At 42.5% G+C, this 18,510-nt stretch overlaps 1 protein-coding gene across 1 annotated transcript in view; it reads left to right on the top strand.

Moving 5' to 3' along the window:
* Window positions 1-18,510, top strand: part of Ern1 (endoplasmic reticulum to nucleus signaling 1) — a 96,534-nt gene that overhangs the window by 43,215 nt on the left and 34,809 nt on the right. Inside the window, exons 3-5 of the mRNA XM_021634283.2 lie at window positions 9,798-9,831; window positions 11,939-12,011; window positions 17,912-17,984. Of these exons, the coding sequence (XP_021489958.1) occupies window positions 9,798-9,831; window positions 11,939-12,011; window positions 17,912-17,984 (180 nt within the window). The remainder of the gene's footprint in view (window positions 1-9,797; window positions 9,832-11,938; window positions 12,012-17,911; window positions 17,985-18,510) is intronic.

An 18,510-nucleotide genomic window follows, 5' to 3' on the forward strand; every position in this document is an offset into this window, starting at 1 on the left:
CTGGGGTTCCAGCGTGAGGAGCAGGTGCCAGGGCCTGAGCAGCTGGAAACGGAGCACTGTCAGTGCCAGAGGGAGACCTGGTGAGAAGGATTTGCAGGTATCTGTGAGGTTTGCTCACGGAAGGGTTACTGTGGCGGTGGATCTTGACAGGGGAAAGGGCTGAGAAAGTCTAGGTGAGAAGGCAGGCAGGGAACTTGGAGCAGTGCTTTCCTGAAGGGCCAGCTTCACCTAGCATGTGTCACCAGAGCAAATTCCTGCCTCTCCAGACAGTCATTTTCTAGGGAGGGGGCTTGGAAATCAGCATTTCAAAAACCTTATGGGTAACTGTTGGGTGCTGTAGGCAGATGTGAAATACTACATCCACTTTGGAGAACTGTTTGGCAGTTTCTTGTCAGATGTAAATAATATGACTCAGCCATTCCACTCCTTAAATAGTTTCCCAGGGGGGAAAAATAGTTCAGATAGAGACACATATTCAAGTGTTCGTAGTTTTATTCACAACAACCAAAACCTGGAGGTAACGAAGATTAATAGGTAAACAAATAGTGGGACATCCTTAAGGCAGAATTTTTGCTATTCAATAATTTTAGCCAATGATACAACAGGGATGAATTTCAAAAACATTGTACAATGAAAAAGAATCCCTACACAGAAGAATCTTCATTTGCCAAACTTAAGAACAAACAAAACAATAGAACAGTGGTTGTCTGGGGGTGGGAAGTTTGGGGAGTATTGATTCCAGAGGGGTGTAAAAAAGTGTTTCGGGTAACCACGGAAATGTTCTATGACTGTGAATAACATGAGTTATGCATCTTTCCAGATTATCCAAACTATGTATTTAAATTTGATGCTTTTAGGAAAGAAAGGAGCTCATGTACAGAAAGGGGGTGAGGGCAAGGGGGAGGGTGGGGGCCATCCAGAGGCTTTATAGGCAGAGGAGAAGGAGCTGCCTGGGGCTCCAAAAATGGGTGTGCAATATCTGCATATAAAGGATGGAATTGTCAAACAGCCATGGGTGAAAGGTGAGAAGTCTCAGATCTTACAGTCTCCTACATTTTACCTGTGGAAATGGAGGCAAGGAGTGAAGATTTGAAATTCCAGAGATAAGCAGAAACAAAGGCCAACCAGGAAGTAGATAAATATCCTAATGACATGGGACCCAGCTGGTCTTGTGTGTAACATAGTATTACCCCAAATGATTGCAGTGTTTTCTTTTTTGGTCTTTCAAGGCAGGGTTTCTCTGTGTACCCCTGGCTGTTCTGGAACATACTCTGTATACCAGGCTGGCCTCAAACTCACAGAGAACTGCCTGCCTCTGCCCCTGAGTGCTGGGTGTGACAACACTGCGCAGCTGATTATGGCGCTTCAACAGTGTTCAGAGCCCTGGCTTGAGGAAAGGGGATACTAGGTAGATCCCGGGTTCACAGGTGTTGGGTAATTAGAAGTGATCATCGGTGGACATGTGGACCAAATAGGATGAAGGAAGGAAATGAATGTCTTTTAATTACTTCAGCAACTGCACTGAGCACCTGCAATGTGTCAGAGATTATTTTAGGTTGTGAGAATGTGGAAGACCACAGAAGACAGTATCTAGAATCAGACACTAAAACCAATAACAGAATACCCAGAACTTAGAGAGGGTCAAGTGCCATAGGGAAGATTCCAGCAGAGGATATAGGAAATCCTGGATGATAAAAGGGTCCTGGCAGACCTTTGAGGTATGACATTTGGTCAGAGACCTAAGCAGAGGAAAGAGAAAGGGCACTGAGGCGGACGTAGGCTTGGCAGGATGTTGAGGGGTACAAGGAAGCAGCATGCTGGGATAGAGTGAGGAGGAATTGGTTGGGGGGTGGAGAAGGGAGGGATTTGTTAACTGGCCTGAATGGGCTAGGAAGCCGTCAAGGATTTTGAATCCCAGAGGCGTGATCTCATTAATGTTTTTGGGAGGATCATTCTTCTCTGTTTGAAAGCATTGAAATGAAGTACCGCCAGGCAGTGGTGGCACGCACCTTTAAACTCAACATTTGGGAGGCAGAGGCAGGCAGATCTCTTGAGTTTGAGGTTAGTCTAATCTCAGAGGGAGTTCCAGGACAGCCAGGGCTACACAGAGAAACCCTGTCTTGAAAACACAAAAACAAACAAAAAGAAATAAAGACTTGACAATTACATAATCTGTATTTAACCCACATAAAGATGTTCCATGATGGGCTGGAGAGATGGCTCAGCAGTTAAGGGCACTGGCTGCTCTTCTAGAGATCCTGAGTTCAGTTCCCAGCACACACAGGGCAGCTCACACCTGTCTATAACTCCAGGTTCAGAGCTTCTGATACCCTCACACAGACATACATCCCAGCAAAACACTAAGGAACATAAAATAATAATTTTTTAAAAAGATGCTCCGTGAGATTGGTATACATTGATAATAAGTAGTAAAGAAATTTATTTTAAGGCAATGATTTCATATAGATATAATCTTCCCATTTTTTTAAAGTAGAGGCAAATTTGCATACCAATGAGATGGCAAAATTTGTTTTTTTTAATGTAATTAGGTATGTGTATGACTGTGGTATATGTCGATATATGTATGTATGTATACACACACACACACACACACACACAGAAGAAGCCAGCGTTGGGTATCCTTTATTGCTCTCTGCCTTATTCCTTTGAGGCAGCATCTTTCCTTGAATGTGGAGCTTGCACTGTTTTTGTTAGGCAGCCAGCAATTCCCAGCAGCTCTCCTATCTCTATCCCCTATCTCATGGGATTAAGATGTGCTGGACATTTTACACACCTGTTACTCGGGTACTGGGATCCATACTCAGATCCTCATGGCTGCACAGCAGGTGCTCTTAACCACTGAGTCATTTTTCTGGCTCCAAGAATTAAATCTTCGAAAAAGAGAGAGAGAATGTGTGGGGTAGGGGAGGGATATGCTGTCAATTTGTATGTATCCTTATAATATGAAAATGTTCTTGTGTTATTTAGTACCATGTACAATGAAGATACACTATGAACATACAAAAAAAATCTATAGCTAACCTTTCTCGAGACGGGAAAAAGCTTAAACCTCGGCTGAACAGGTGACAGTGCAGGACGTAGAGCATCTTCAACATTTTTCAGAGCTGATCACTATTTTGGTTTTATAACTGTCATTGTTGAGAACCCACTTCATACAAATCTGTAGTACAAAATGACAGAAGTGTATTTAGTGCCGTTTCAGAGATGGTTGGGAATTTTCTCCTAATTACGGGGCAAAGGTAAATGAATGATTTTTTTTTTTTTTAAATGAAACTAATGTCAGTGACTCAGTGATTCGAACAGGTTTTTTTTTGTTTTTGTTTTTAATATTTACTTATTTACTTTGAGATAAGGTCCCACTCTGAAGCCATGGCTGACTTGGAATTTGCTGTGTAGAACATGCTGGCCACAAACTCAAGGGATCTTGTCTCCCTCTGCCGCCTGATTTCTAGAATTAAAGGCCTGTACCACCAAACCTGGCTCAAACATCGTTTTTGAAAAGTACTATATAGACAAATAATTCAAAGATTTTAGTTTTTAATTTTAAAATTTTTCACAATTTATTCATTATATATCCCAATTGAAACCCCCTTCCTCAACTCCTTCCAGCCCCACCCTCCCTCCCTTTTCCCCTTATCCCCTTCCTCTTGTCCAATGAAAGGGGGAGTTCTCCTTCTCTGCCATCTGCCCATAGTTTATCAAGTCTTATCAGGACTTCCTGTATCCTTTTCCTCTGAAGAGGATTCAAACATTAATTTTTAGGTCGAACAATTTAACACAATACAATCTAAAGATAATAGTATTTGATACATGCTAAAGAATGAGAGTAGGAAAATATTAAATGTTTTTGTTTCTGTAATTACATTACATAATCTTCAATTAAGCCATAATGTAGGTGCTAGTTTTTCAACTGTACTTTATTTGGGGTTCCTTATGATGATGTCTCCCTTCTCCACCCCAGTCCCTTCCCACACCCCAACACCAGGTAGGAGAGAAAAAAGGTTAGTGGGAAGAGAAGGGAAGGAGTTCTCTTTAGCTGCTTCCTGCTGGTTAGGGTTGTCAGGTTCCTTAGGGCAAGTTCACTCTTTGTTTCTGGATATCTCCAACTTCTTCTCATCAAACTGCAACAAGAGCAACCAGGAGCAGCAGGTGGGGCAGCAGCGTTCTTCTTCCTTGAAGCCCCCTTCCCCTCTCTCTGGGCTCTGGCCTTTATTCCCTCTCAGAGTCCTCAGAATTAAACCATCTTCACCTGGCAAAGAGCCTTTCTCAGAGCCTGCATGAGGCAAATAGTTCACTGCTGTGGACAATCTGAATCAGTCCCACATCCCACACCTGGGATCAAAACAAAAACATGTTTACATAACATAGCTAAGTTTTTAAAGACACCAAAACTTTCTCTACACCATAATTTTGTTGTTGTTGTTGGTAGTGGGGGTTTTGTTGTTTGTTTGTTTGTTTGAGACAGTCTCAAGTAACCCAGACTGCCTTAGAACATACTGTATAACTGGGGATGACCTTTGAACTCCTAATTCTCTTGACTATATTTCCTCCCAAGTTTGAGTATTGTAGGTATGCATGACTGTAATTGGCTTTAAACCCTTATCTTTCTGTGAGAGCAGAAAACTTTGTATGCACAATAAAAACCATGTCATTCATAACATATAGGTATCTCTGATTTGAGCCAAGGTGGTTTCAGGCAATATTAATTGATATTGTGTGGCATGATGGCATTCAAGATGCAAAGTATTTTTGAGTTTTTAGAACCAAGGCTGCAGTGAAATTGGGCAGTATAGCATGAGTTAGGGCTACCAAAACCACCCTGGTGTTCAGAAAACTTTCACTGTCAACAAATTGTTTCTGGCCCCACATGCAGTCCGCTGCGGGTTTAAGAAGTTGGATTTCGTTAGCAGTACAGGGCACTCAATCCTGGCACTGGAGGTTTTGTTTGTGTCTGTGTTTCTGTGTCTCTGTGTGTATGTGCTTTCTTGTGCTTTTTTTGTTTGCTTGCTTGCTTTGTGCTCTTCTGTTTTGTTTTTTTTAATTTGTCTTCCTTCCTTTTTTCCTTCTTCTCTTTCTTTCTTTTACATCCCCACCATAGTTACCTCCCTATCCTCTCTTCTCAGTCCCTCGCCAGCCACTCCTTTTCCATTTCTCTTCAGAAAAGGGCAGGCTACCATGGATATCAACCAGCTATGGCTTATCAAGTTTCAGAAAGACTAGGCATCTTCTTTCCTATTAGGGCTAGGCAACCCAGTAGGAGGAAAGGATTTCAAAAGCAGGCAGCAGAGTCAGGGACAGCCAGCCCCTGCTCCCATTGTTGGGAATCTCAGAAGAAGACCAAACTACACAACTGTAACATATGTACAGAGAGCCTAGGTCAGTCCCATGCAGGTGTCCTGATTGGCAGTTCAGTCTCTCTGGGCTCCTATGAACACAGGTTAGTTGATTCTATGAGTTTTCTTGTGCTGTCCTTGATCCCTCTGGCTCCTATACTCCTTCCTCCCCAGTTTCTTTTCTAAAGAGAGAAAAAAGGCATAGAGTTGGATGGGTGGGAATATGAGGAGGAGATGAGAGAGGGGAAAACTGTGACCAGAATATATTATATGAAAAAAATTCAAAATAAACAAACTAACAAAAAAAACAAAGAAAAGGGGCTGGAGAATGGCTCAGTGGTTAAGAGCACTGGTTACTCTTCCAGAAGTCCTGAGTTCAATTCTCTGTCAACCACATAGTGGCTCATAACCATTATAAGGAGATTTGGTGCCCTCTCTGACATGCAGGCGTACATGCAGGCAGAACAGTGTACACATAAATAAATCTTGAAGAAGAAGAGGAAGAAACAGAAACCAAATATAAGGTATTCAAGAAGGCAGTCTTGGGTGAAAGATGGAGTGAGTGATTTAGACAGTGGAGACTGAGATACTGTTAGCACATAGAGGAAATGTCCAGTTGATTCTAAGAAATAACACTAGGTAGGGATGTATGCTCTGCCCTACCTTGTGGTTAGGGCTGGTTATAGAGAGGGGTGTGCACCCTAAGAGAGAGGAGAGCTTGAGTAAGAACCTGGAAATTCCCCTCCAGATGAAGCAAGGCAACAGTCACTTCTGTGGACATAGGAGCATTTACACCTTCACCCTGATGTGCTCACACAAAAGAATGTGTAGGCCTCAAGCTAGCACAGTATGGTAGCAGTAAGTGTCGTCTGACCTGACCCAGGGTGCCGAACACCAGCAGGTAGAGTTGAGTCCAGCAGCTGTTTCTTCCAGAGTAACAGCAGGTCGGTTTCTTCCAAAGTAATCTTAGGAGAGCCCCAACATTGTTTTCAGTGGTGTTTCCCTATTTCTTACCAGTAACCTATCTCACCTTTACCTGGAGTTACACCCATTTTACCCTCTTTTTTTTTTTTTTTTTTTTTTTCCTTTCTAGAAGTAAAACAGCTCAGTGAGGTTGGCATTCAACCTTATCTGGCTCCGTGTGGATAGACTGGCCTATTTTGCGGGAGTATTTGCTTACAGCCCCGCAGTTTGCCCAGGGTTTCTGTTCATCAGCTGAAACTTGTGAGAAAGAATCTTGCCTGATATATTTCTTATTAGTAAACCAAAAAAAAAAGCTTTTTCTGTTGAACCTTCATCACGCGTTTTTCAAGTGATGCTTGTTTTTATCTTTGTTGGGGATCACAGAAATATTTATCTTTAATGTAGAAAATTCAAAACACATACAGAAAACAGTGAGAAGACTCTGGGATTTCATCTCTAACAGGTCACCAGTTGGACACTGTTTGCTTCATCTGCCCCTCACACAACTCTGTTTGTTTGTTTGTTTGTTTGTTTGTTTGTTTTTGAGACAGGGTTTCCCTGTGCAGCCTTGGCTGGCCTAGACTTGCTTTGTAGATCAGGCTGGTCTTGAACTCACAGAGATCAGCCTGCCTCTTTCTTCCTGAGTGCTGGGATTCTAGGTGTGTGCCACCACACCCAGCTCACAACTCTTTTTCTGAACTGTTTTCAAGCAAATCTTAGATTCTCCCTGCACAGACAGGGTCTCCCTTGCCCAGGCTGGCCTTAAACTTGAAAACTTCCTGCCTCAGGCTCCCAAGTGCTAGAATGACATGCATATACTATCATACCTGGCTACCAATTATTCTTCAAGAAGAAGAGTATCTGTAGAACAGGCCATTGTTATACCTCAGAAACTGAGCTGCAGTTTGCCTGCCTCTGTCAGAGCTGTCTTAATACTGGGGTTTTAATCTGGTCTACACCGTAGCAGAAGCTTGTCCAGGTCCCCTGTCAGGCTGAGTGGAGAGAGTGTGAAGGCAGCCATATGGCCACACTCTAGAGTTTATCTTTTCTTAAGACTAGAGTGTTTCTTCAATACTGATGATGTTGGGAAACTTCTCTTTTCCACTGATGCCCTGTATCTTATGATGCAGGGAACATGTTCAGACCTGAGGCCTCAAAAAAACCATAGGTAGGTAGGTAAACCATAAAAAGCCAGTTAAATCTGCCCCTGAAGATGACTCCATGAGACTGAGCAAACACTGTACAGCAAAAGATCAGGTTATGAACAGGAATTCAAACATGTTAACATCCATGTTACATATTTTTTGTAGTTGCTAGATTTTAGCAGTGCCTCCTTCCTTTGTTTTATCTGTGACACCATTAAGTGGCTGAAGTGAGCAGAAAAGATGGCTTTTATACTGCTACACTTTCTTTGGAATATGACATTCTTGCTTTTGCTGTCTTGCCTGGCTTTGGGGCTGAGTAGGAGATTCTGGGCCCTGATTGCACCTTGCCTGGTTTGTTTCAGTTGAGTGAGTGTCGTGTGCCTTTATTTCCTGTCTCTTGCGTCAGTCTGTTTGTGAGCGTGTACTGAGAGGTGATTAATGGGAAAGATAAACATGTGCTTACAGACTGAAAGTTCACCCTGTTTCCTGCAGTGTCTTTCTCTGGTTTAGTGAATTGTTTGTTTGCTGCCTGCAGACCACATCTGGCGTGTGTCTCTGTTGTGAGCAGATTCAGCATATGATAAGGCTTGAAAGACTTTACTTCACAGGAGAGTCCCAAATGACAAGAAGATCGTACAGCTGCCTGTCACCTTGAGCCTCTGGAGTCTAGAAGACTGCATACAGAAGCTCGCTAGACTATTTCCCTCCCTCTGTTCTGGGAGGTGCAGCTTGGTCGAAGCTGTGGGCATTTGCTGGCAGTCTGCCTCACTGTGCATTCTCCTTTGAGGTCTTCACATGTGGCAGCTGCTAATGCTGCTCACATCCTCTCACCAGCACTATCCATCCCAGCCAGTCGGGAGCCTCCTCTTTGCTTATGCCCAGGAGAACCTCTGAAGAGAGGAATTCGGCCACATTTTGCTGCTGTAAACATGGAATTACTGCTGTACACAGAGGGAAAAAAATTTTTTTTCTTTACATTTTAAAAAGTAATATCCAATCTTGTAGAAAATTTGAGAAAAGGTGAGATTTGCTTCTACTTTAAAAAGAGAACATCATTAGTACTTAGTCTTTCCATCTAGCGTTTGTTCCACTGAACGTTTTCTGTATTGTTACATTGTAACCTATGTAAATGTGCTTTTCATATGACTACAAAAGTGTAAAAGCTTGTACATGCTTAAACCTAAAGTTCATTAGCTCTGGGCGTGATGGTGCACGACTTTAACCTCAGCACTCAGGAGGTAGGCAGAGGCAGGGATCTGAGTTCAAGACCAGCCAGAGCTATACAGTCAGACCTTACCTCAAAGCAAAATAAAATTTAAACACCAAATTTTTATTAGGCTTTTTAAGAAGCCTTAATTTACTGCCAAATAGGTAATTTAAGCATATCCAAGAGTAGTTACTACATTTATAATGTTTTTGTGAACACCTTTGTACAAATAGCTTTTCTTGTATTTTGTGCTATTTTAAGCTAGATTTTACAGAAATACAACTACTGGATCAAAGAGAATCAACACTTGAAGCCAGTAGAATTGCCATAAGCTCCTGCAAGGGCATTTACTATTCAGCTATCCATATGAAGCCAGAGTGTGGTATTTCCTAAGGGAATATTTATTCCTACTCTAGGCATCCAACAGCAAACCAACGGTTCGGATCTTGGACGTTTCTGTGATGGGGCTGGAGAAAGGCTCAGGGGTTTAGACGTTTCTGTGATGGGGCTGGAGAAAGGCTCAGGGGTTAAGAACGCTGGCTGCTCTTCCAGAGGACCTGGCTTCAATACCCGCCATGCACGTGGCTCTTCACAACCATCTTCAACCCGCTGCCAGGGCTCCAGCGCCCTCTTCTGGCCTTTGTAGGCACTTTTTATGCACGTGGCACAGAGACATAATGCAGGCAACACACTCATATGTGTAAAATAATAAATATTGACAAAGTCTTATTAGATTTATTTGTTTTATGTGTGAATGTTTTGCCTGTGTGTGTATATATGTTTGGTGTCCTCAGAGGACAGAAGATGGCCTCAGATTCCCAGGAATTGGAGTTATGGATGACTGTGAGTTGCCATGTGGGTGCTAGGAATCCAGCCTGGGGCACCTGCAGGTGCAGCAAATAGTTTAGCCACTGAGCCGTCTCTCCAGCCCCACTCTGTCTAGTCTTAGTACGAACTGTAAGCACTTAACCTTTGCACCTTTGTGCGTTTCCTGAAGTGCCCTCACATGACTTATCTAAAGCAAGTCAGCCTTAGTTGTTGGTACAGCTTGTAAGTTGGTCCTGGGAAGCTTCCAGGGCCCTGACATTTCAGAGCCCTTCTGATGATGCTTCTTGTTCTTTCGCACAGATCCAGTCCTGCAGGTCCCAACACACGTGGAAGAGTAAGTTTCCTCATCTCCTTAGTATTTCCTTTAAATTTACCATTTGATTTAGTTGCTCAGCACAAATATATGCACAAGTTTAAAGTGTAACAAGAATTTTTGAGACATAAAAATTTTCCAGGTGATGTGATAGAAGCCTCTGTTCCTTGGGTGAGGAGAAGAGCAGCAGCAGTATTATAAAGGTTTGATTAAAATGGAACTTTTATTTTATTTATTTTAGTTGTTGCTTATTTGAGGCAAGGTCTCACTCTGTAGCTCTAGCTCTCCTGGAGCTCACTCTGTAGACCAGGCTGGCCTCAAACTCACAGAGATCCACCTGCCTCTGCCTCCCAAGTGCTGTGTTTAAAGGCGTGTGCACCACTATGCCCAGTGACTTGAGATAGAGCTTAAACTGAGTTCTGAACTAAACTTTTTTTACATGATTTTTTTTATATTCATTGGTGTTTTGCCTGCATATATGTCTGTATGAGAGTGTCAGATCCCCTGGAACTGGAGTTACAGACAGTTGTGAGCCACCATGTGGGTGCTGGGAATTGAACCCAGGTCCTCTGGAAGAGCAGCCAGTGCTCCTAACCAGTGAGCCATCTCTCCAACCCCCTTTAACTAAACGTTTAAAGTCTGAATCTTTTTTTTTTAAGTCTGAATCTCTTTTTAAAATTTATTTACTTATTCATCCTTTTTAAAATAAATTCATTCAGTCAGTCATTTTATGTGTATGGTTGATTTGCCTGCATGCATGTCTGTGTATCACGTGTTGCCGGGTGCCCATGGAGGCCAGAGAGGGCATCAGATCTTCAGTTACGGATGGTTGTGAGACACCACGTGGATCCTGGGAATTGAACGTGGGTCCTCTGGAAGAGTAGACAGCTCTTAACCTCTGAACCATTTCTCCATTCCCTGGATCTTTTTTTGTTCACTGTATCATGTCAAAGAGAGCAAAGGTAACTGTAACTGGCTCTTAGAGTGTGTGTGTGTGTTTCAAGGGAATGTTGCTGTTTGTAAGAGCCTGAAACGATGGAACAACCCAAGTTGAAAAAAGATTAGAAAAAGGGTTCCTAACCGGCACCAATTATAGTTCCATCTTTAGTGCACTGGCCCGACAGAAGACCAGCATCCCATCTTCATGTGGGATCCTCCTGACAGAGACCGTGGTCTGCACCCTTAGGTTCTCTGATGTCAGGCTTTTAGGGTCTGTTTTTATTGCTGTCATTTAAGAAATTAATGTTTGTTGAAAATAACAAGTAGATACGGGCAACGCTAATTAGACTTGGTGGATTATTTTTTTAAAAAATTAAAAAGAGGAAAGCTGGAGAGATAGCTCAGCAGGAAGGAGTGTGTGTTGCTCCTGCAGAGGGCTTGTGTTCAGTTCCCTGCATGCACAGGGCAAGCAGCTCACCACCGTCCGTAACTCCAGTTCCAGGAGAGCTAACAGACATAAATGTGGTGCATCTACATGGCAGGGGAGGCGCAGGAGCAGTTGGAAGGGGGTGTGGCAAGTGAATACGATCAAAACGTAGCATATGTCAATTTATGAAATTCTCCAGGAATAAATAAAACTATGAATTTGGTCTGTTTATACATAAGACTGTTGCTGTTAAATACTAATTGTTGATGTCCAGGTACAGAATGGACATGGAAATTGAAAATAGACTTGCTAAACTCTTCTCATTTATTTCCTCTTTATTCACAGCGCCCTGACCAAAAAACAGTTTACTTACTCCTTTTTTTCTTTTTTTGAGACACGCTTTCTCTGTGTAGTCCTGGCTATCCTGGACTTTGTAGACTAGGCTGGCCTTGAACTCACAGAGATCCGCCAGCCTCTGCCTCCTTGAGTGCTGGGATTACAGGCGTGAGTCAGACTGCGCACAGCAGAGTTTTCGCCTTATGGCCTCATATGACTTTTCTTTCTCAGGTTATTTTTCTTCACATAAGTAGAATATGTACCTCCATGGAGGATTTTTATTTTATGTGGCTGAAATGAAAAGAAGCAGTTGCTAAAGTTGACTTAGACATACATGCATTCATTCATGATTTTGATCATTTTGGGTTTTTTTTGTTCTATGTCCTGGGTATAGTTTATCATTGACATTTATTATTTAACTTCTAGGCCTGCTTTCCTCCCAGATCCCAATGATGGCAGTCTGTACACACTTGGAGGCAAGAACAATGAAGGACTGACGGTGAGAATTTTTAGTTTCTTTGTACACTCTGAGGTTCTTAGCCAAGTCCTTGCCTGCGTCTGCATGTGAGACCACCTAGGAGCTTTAGACAAACTGCTGGGAATTGATTCAGATAATCTGGTATGGGGCATCACTGCCATTTTAGAATTTCCTAAATGAGCTATTAGAAAAAAATGTATGCGTGTAGTATGTTTTAGAGTTTTCTAAGTGAGCTTTTTAAAAAAAGAATTATGTGTGTAGTGTGTGTTTGCATATTCATGTTTTTGAACGCAAGTGTGTAAATCACAGTACACATACAGAGTTGGAAGATAGCATTGGGTGTTATATCCCTTGCTTTCCACTTTGTTTGAGACAGGTGACTATTGTTTTTCCACTGTGTATGCCCCATAGTTGACCTACAAGCTTCCAGTAATTCTCCTATCTCTGCCTTCCATCTCTCTGTAGGAATGTTGGGATCATCGACACAAAACTGTGTATCTGGCATTTAAGTGTGTTCTGGGTGTTTGAACTCAGGGCTTCATGCTTGCATGGCAAACACTTTTACCCACTGAGGAGCTATCTCTGCAGCCCCTAAATGAGCATTTGATTATATAGCCATAGTTCAGAATCACAGACTTATACCAGCAGATGATTCTGTCCTGGGCAATACACTGGAGAGAGAGAGGGCTCATCACATTGACATGTTTAACTAGAGACTTTCAACTTGAGAGCAAGAACTGTCGTCTGGAATACTGTTTACTGGGCCCATGAGATGACTCTGGGTAAAGGCACTTCCTGCCAGTCCTCATAATCTGGGTTGGGTCCCCAGGACCCACATGTAGAAGGAGAGAACTGATTGCTATAAGCTGTTCTCTGGCCTCCCCACATGTGTTGTGGCATGCATTCAATCCCCTTCACAGTACACACAGATAAATGTCATTAAAAAGTTTTAAAAATATCTCATATCAGAGAAATGTGCTTCTTTTTTAGGAAAGGCATGTAAATACTGAGCCTCAATGGGACTCAAGAGATGGCTCAGTTATTTAGAGCGCTGGTTGCTTTTGTTCTTCCAGGGGAACTAGGTTCAATTCCCGGCACCTACACAACACCTCATAACCACCTGTAACCCCAGTCCCAGGGCATCTGACGCCTTCCTCTGCATAACTTAGGCTCTGCATGCATATGATATACAGACATAATTAGGCAAATACTTATACATATAAAAATAAATAAAATATTTTTAAGAGTTTTAAAAGACATGCTGAACCTAGCCAGGCTTGGTGTTGCATGTCTTTTTCTTTTCTCGTTTTGTGTTTTTGAGACACGGTCTCTCTGGGTAGCCTTGACTGTCCTGGCTTTGTAGACCAGGCTGTCCTCAAACTTAGAGGTCTTCCTGCCTGTCCCTGACTAAGTGCTGGGATTGCAGGTGTGCAGCCTCCACGCCCAGCTGGTGTTGCATGCCTTTAATACTTAGGAGGCAGAGGCAGGCAGATCTCCATGGGTTTGAGGCCGGCCTCGTCTACGTAGTTTACTCTGTAGCCTTGGATAGACATATTTAGTATATAGTGAGACTATATGGTAAGACTAGGACTATATAGTGAAACGCTCTCTATACACATAACATACACAACTGTAGGTCTCAGTCCTACGATTGACTTACGTTATCAGCGTTTTTCTTTTAAGCTCTTCAGATAAGAAAATTTATAAATTAACCCACACAGATGGACTATTTGACTTGTGACAAAGATGATACTCTGACTGGGCGTATCTTTTCAACAGTGGGAATGTAGCTCAGTATAAAACACCGCGTATACACAGGGTTCTGGCTTTGCTCTCCAGCACAAGGGGGTGGAGATACGAATAGATCAGTAGTTAGCCATGTAGAAGTAAGATATCTTAGCTGTACATCCATCCACAAAAAAACAGTTCCAGACAAACCACGAATCTATTAGTAAGTGTGATATACAAGATAATAAAGCTGTAAAAGGAAGTAGTACATCTTCATAGGCTTAGAATGTCATAATTTAAAACTTTGTAAAAATTTTATTACATTTACTTATTTGCTTATGTGTACATGCGCTTTCATGCCACAGTGAGTATGTAAAGGTCACAGGAAGTGCACCATTTCACAGCCCATAATGATTTCTTTTGTTTTGTTGATTTTTTTGTTTCTCTGTGTAGCCTTGGCTATCCTGAACTCACTTTGTAGACCAGGCTGGCCTCGAACTCATAGCAATCTGTCTGCCTTTGCCTCCCTGAGTTCTGGGATTAAAGACATGCACCACCACACCTGGCTCCATAATTATTTCTTAAGACTTTCTAAATATAGCAACCGTAAATTTAGGTAAAGATTGATACATTGATTATCTTAAAATTGAGAGCTTTCCTTCCTGAAAAGAGGAGACCACAAAGTATTTGTAGTCCACACATCCAACATTTGGAAAACAAAAACAGCATCCAAATATGCACATTTAAAAAATGAAAACAACTCCTATGAGAGCCATGCGAGCTCATTGCCCAACACTGCATAAAACTGGGTGTGGGGACATGCGTCTGTAGCCCAGCACCAAGAGGTGGGCACAGGAGGGTCAGGAACTGAAGCTCGCCCCCAGCCACATAGTGCGCTTGAGAACAGCCTGAGCTACATGAGGCTGTGTCTAAGCGAGCCAACCAAGAGGCTCCTGTGTGTCATTGGGAAAGGACACATGTTTGGGCCTCGTGGTGCACACCTTTCTCTCCAGCACAGAGGCAGAGACAGAGGCAGGCAGATCCGAGTGTGAGGTCAGCCTGATCTACAGTAGTGGGTTGCAATAGTGGGATCTATATAGTGGGTTGCAGACCAGCCAAGGCTACAGAATGAGACCCCGTCTCAAAACACCAAAAAAGAAAAAGACAGATGAGTCAATAGAAGGGTAGAAGATTTTTTTTTTTAATTTTGTTTTTTGAGACAGGGTTTCTCTGTGTAGTCTTGACTGTCCTGGACTCCTGTTGTAGACCAGGCTGGCCTCAAACTCACAGAGATCTGCCTGTCTCTACCTCCCTGAGTGCTGGGATTAGGGGTGTGTGCCACCGCACCTGGCTACAAGAATATATTCTAATGGCGAATAAATGCATGAAAAAGTGTCATTAGGGAAATAGAAATTGAAGTCATAAGGCTAGCTCCTACCCAGTGTGGGTATAATGACCGGAATATCTAGTAGCAGAAAGAGGAACCTCATATTTGTCAGATGCCAGTACCCAGAACTCTGTGGGGAGATGCAGGCTGTACAATGGCTCAGCAGCATAGGTGACAGAACCCACAACCCAGGAATACAACCCCTAGCTTGCACCCAAGAGAAATGCATGAATATGTTCTCCCAAAAGATACTGTCTTAGCTCTGTCTTAGCAGGTCTTTAGTGCTGTGTAAAGACCAGGACCAAAAACAACTTGGGGAGAACAGGGTTTATTTCAGTAGCAGTAGCTCTCTGGTCACAGTCCATAACTGAGGGAAGTCAAGGCAGGAATGAGCGGAAATCATGCACGAATGCAGCTTATTGGTTTGCACTGCCTAGCTTGCTCATTTTGCTTTTCTATACACCCCAAGACCACCTGCTCAGGACCCTTCCATATTATCCTAATCATCAAGAAAATGTCCCACAGGCTTGCCGCCAGGCAAATATGATGGGGGCATCTTCTCAGTTGAGGTTGCCTTCTAAGATGACTCCAGCCCATTTCAAATAGAGAAAAAACCAACCAGAACAGACATTTATTCAGCCATAATACTAACTACATGCAAAATGTAGAGTCTGTCTAAAGATATCAGTAATAGAATGAATGAATAAATATTGAGATAATTCAACTGAATGCTCAGCTGCACAGTGATCCACAAGTACATTCGACATGGCTCTATCTCATAAATATAACACTAAGTAAAACATGACAGCTGAGTTGTGGTGGCACATGCCTTTAGTCCCAGCACTTGATAGACAGAGGCAGCCTAGTTTACAGAGTAAGTTCCAGGACTATACAGAGAAACCCTGTGTCAAAAAAAAAAAAGCATGACAAACAGAACAGGCCATATACTCTAGGGTTCATTTATATAAATCTCAAAACCAGGACTAGATTCTGTTGGTTTTGGTTTAGGATAATAGTTACCACGTAGACTTAATAGCAAAAGAAGGACACAGAAGGCGTTTCCAAAGAGCTTGAAATACTCCTCCGTCTGATAAGGATGCTAGTGACAGATACATTTACTTGGTGTAAGTTACTGAGCTGAGCTTATAAGCCATTCTGTTTGTATGTTATGCTTCACCGGGAAGTTTTGAAAACCTTCATGTGATTCTAAAGTGTAGCCAAGGATGAAAGCCTTTGGTCTAGACTCTTAAGTGGATTGTGAGCTCCCAAATGGGTATTTTAAAGTTAGGTTTCGAGCACCTGGGGTTGATACAGAGGAAAGCAAGCCTGGGGGTGGAGCTGCATGCATTTCTCCCTCCACTCGTCGTTGCATTGGTTTCTCTCCACATAAAGTACATCTGTGTTATAAGCATTTTGCTTGCTAGAAAGAGTGTAGAATGATTGCCATAAGTCATCTCATTTGAACTTCTTGTTAGCCCATGGGTATTGCCCCTACTTTGGAGGTATAGAAACTGAGCCTTGACAAGTCAAGAAATACACCAAGACCAAAGCTTCCTTGATTGGTGTTTGGACTTCAAGAGGTGTGATTTCCCAAGGCTGCTCTCTCAGAGCTGTGGCCATGCCCATCTTGGAGCATAGGACTCCAGAGTGCTAGACTAGCAAGGACTTTCCAATTCCAGAAACATCTGGCAAAACTCCAGGCATTGCTACCTTCTGCTAGTATTTTCTTTTTTCTACTGTTTAGTTTGAATGTTGGAATGGTGGGAAAATTCAAATAGTTAATTAGGACCTATGCTTCTGTTTATTAACACTGCTGAGAAACATTTTCTTCCTTGGAGAAAGGAGACAGCTAGTAGAAGCAAAACAGTAGGTATTTGTACAGTGTCAGGGCCTGTTCCAAAAATAAAGTTCACCGAAACAAGCAGTGGCCAGAAGGGCCCATCAGATGTCAGCTGTGGGCTCAGAAGCAGTGTTTTATGATGAAATGTGTTGAAACGTTGGGAGTTCTTGGGTGTTTCTTTCCCTGGCACTGACCATAACTTCCTTTTTATAACCCAAAGGCTTTGTTTTCTGTAGAGAATTATTTACTGAAGAAAACCCCAAAACTCAGACCTTTGTGCTGCCCATGGGACCACATCTTCCCTTGAAGCCTGAGCAACTCCTAAGTTGCTTCTTTCAGCGTTAATGTATGGTCCTCCCGTGGAAAAAGGCATTGCTTTCTGCCCAGCCTGGCCACCTTTGGGTTAGTCTTCTAGACAGGACATTTCTTTATACCTGAAAAAATCCCAGACTGGCCCCAGGCACGGTGGCGCATGCCTTAAATCCTAGCACTGGAGAGGCAAAGGCAGAGACAGGCGGATTTCCATGAGTTCAAGACTAGCCTGGTCTACAGAGAGAGTTCCAGGACAGCCAGGGCTGTTACAGAGAAACAGTGTCTTAAAAAAAAAAAAAAAAAAAAAAGGCCAAGACTCTGTAACTCTGCGTATTTGTGTAATCTTCTCAGTAAAGGTTTATGGCACCCTCAGGGAATACCTGGACAGGAGACCTGAGTCACCTGTACATCCTGTGTCAAATAAATGACTCGGTGTACTGAGTTCGGAGTTGGGGAACCCAGAGGATGTTGGAAGTAGCTGTGGAAGCCCAGAACCTTCTTCTTAGGTTCTAGTTAGAAAGACCCATCTGCTTCTCTCTGTTTAGAAGGACTGGGCAACAGAAACAGCGTGTTTGGTAAAATTACAGTAATTTCACAAAACTTGGCTAACTTTTTTTTTTTCGTTTTTGTTTTGTTTGTTTGTTTTTTTTAAAGAAACTTCCCTTTACCATCCCAGAATTGGTTCAGGCATCCCCATGCCGAAGTTCAGATGGAATCCTGTACATGGGTAAGAGTTTTCATTTTCTTTATCTTTTTTAATTTTTTTTTTCTTTTTTCTTTTTTAAGACAGGGTTTCTCTGTGTAGCCTTGGCTGTTCTGGACTCACTTTGTAGACCAGGCTGGCCTCGAACTCACAAAGATTTACCTGCCTCTGCCTTCTTGAGTTCTGGGATTACAGGCCTGTGCCACCACACCCAGCTAAGGTTCCTATTTCTTTCTTTCTTTCTTTCTTTCTTTCTTTCTTTCTTTCTTTCTTTCTTTCTTTCTTTCTTTCTTAAGATTTATTTCTTTATTATGTATACAGTGTTCTGTCTGCTTGTACACCTGCACCCCAGAAGAGAACATCAGATTTCATTATAGATGATTGTGAGAACCATGTGGTTGCTGGGAATTGAACTCAGGACCTCTGAACAAGCAGCCAGTGCTCTTAACCTCTGAGCCATCTCTCTCCAGTCCAAGAGTTCCCATTTTCAACATTGAAAACTTGTTTCTTTTGACAGTGAATCCTAGAATCTGGGAGAGTTTTAGTTAGG

The sequence above is a fragment of the Meriones unguiculatus genome, chromosome 7 (assembly GCF_030254825.1).
Source record: "Meriones unguiculatus strain TT.TT164.6M chromosome 7, Bangor_MerUng_6.1, whole genome shotgun sequence".
Classification (NCBI taxonomy): Eukaryota; Metazoa; Chordata; class Mammalia; order Rodentia; family Muridae; genus Meriones; species Meriones unguiculatus.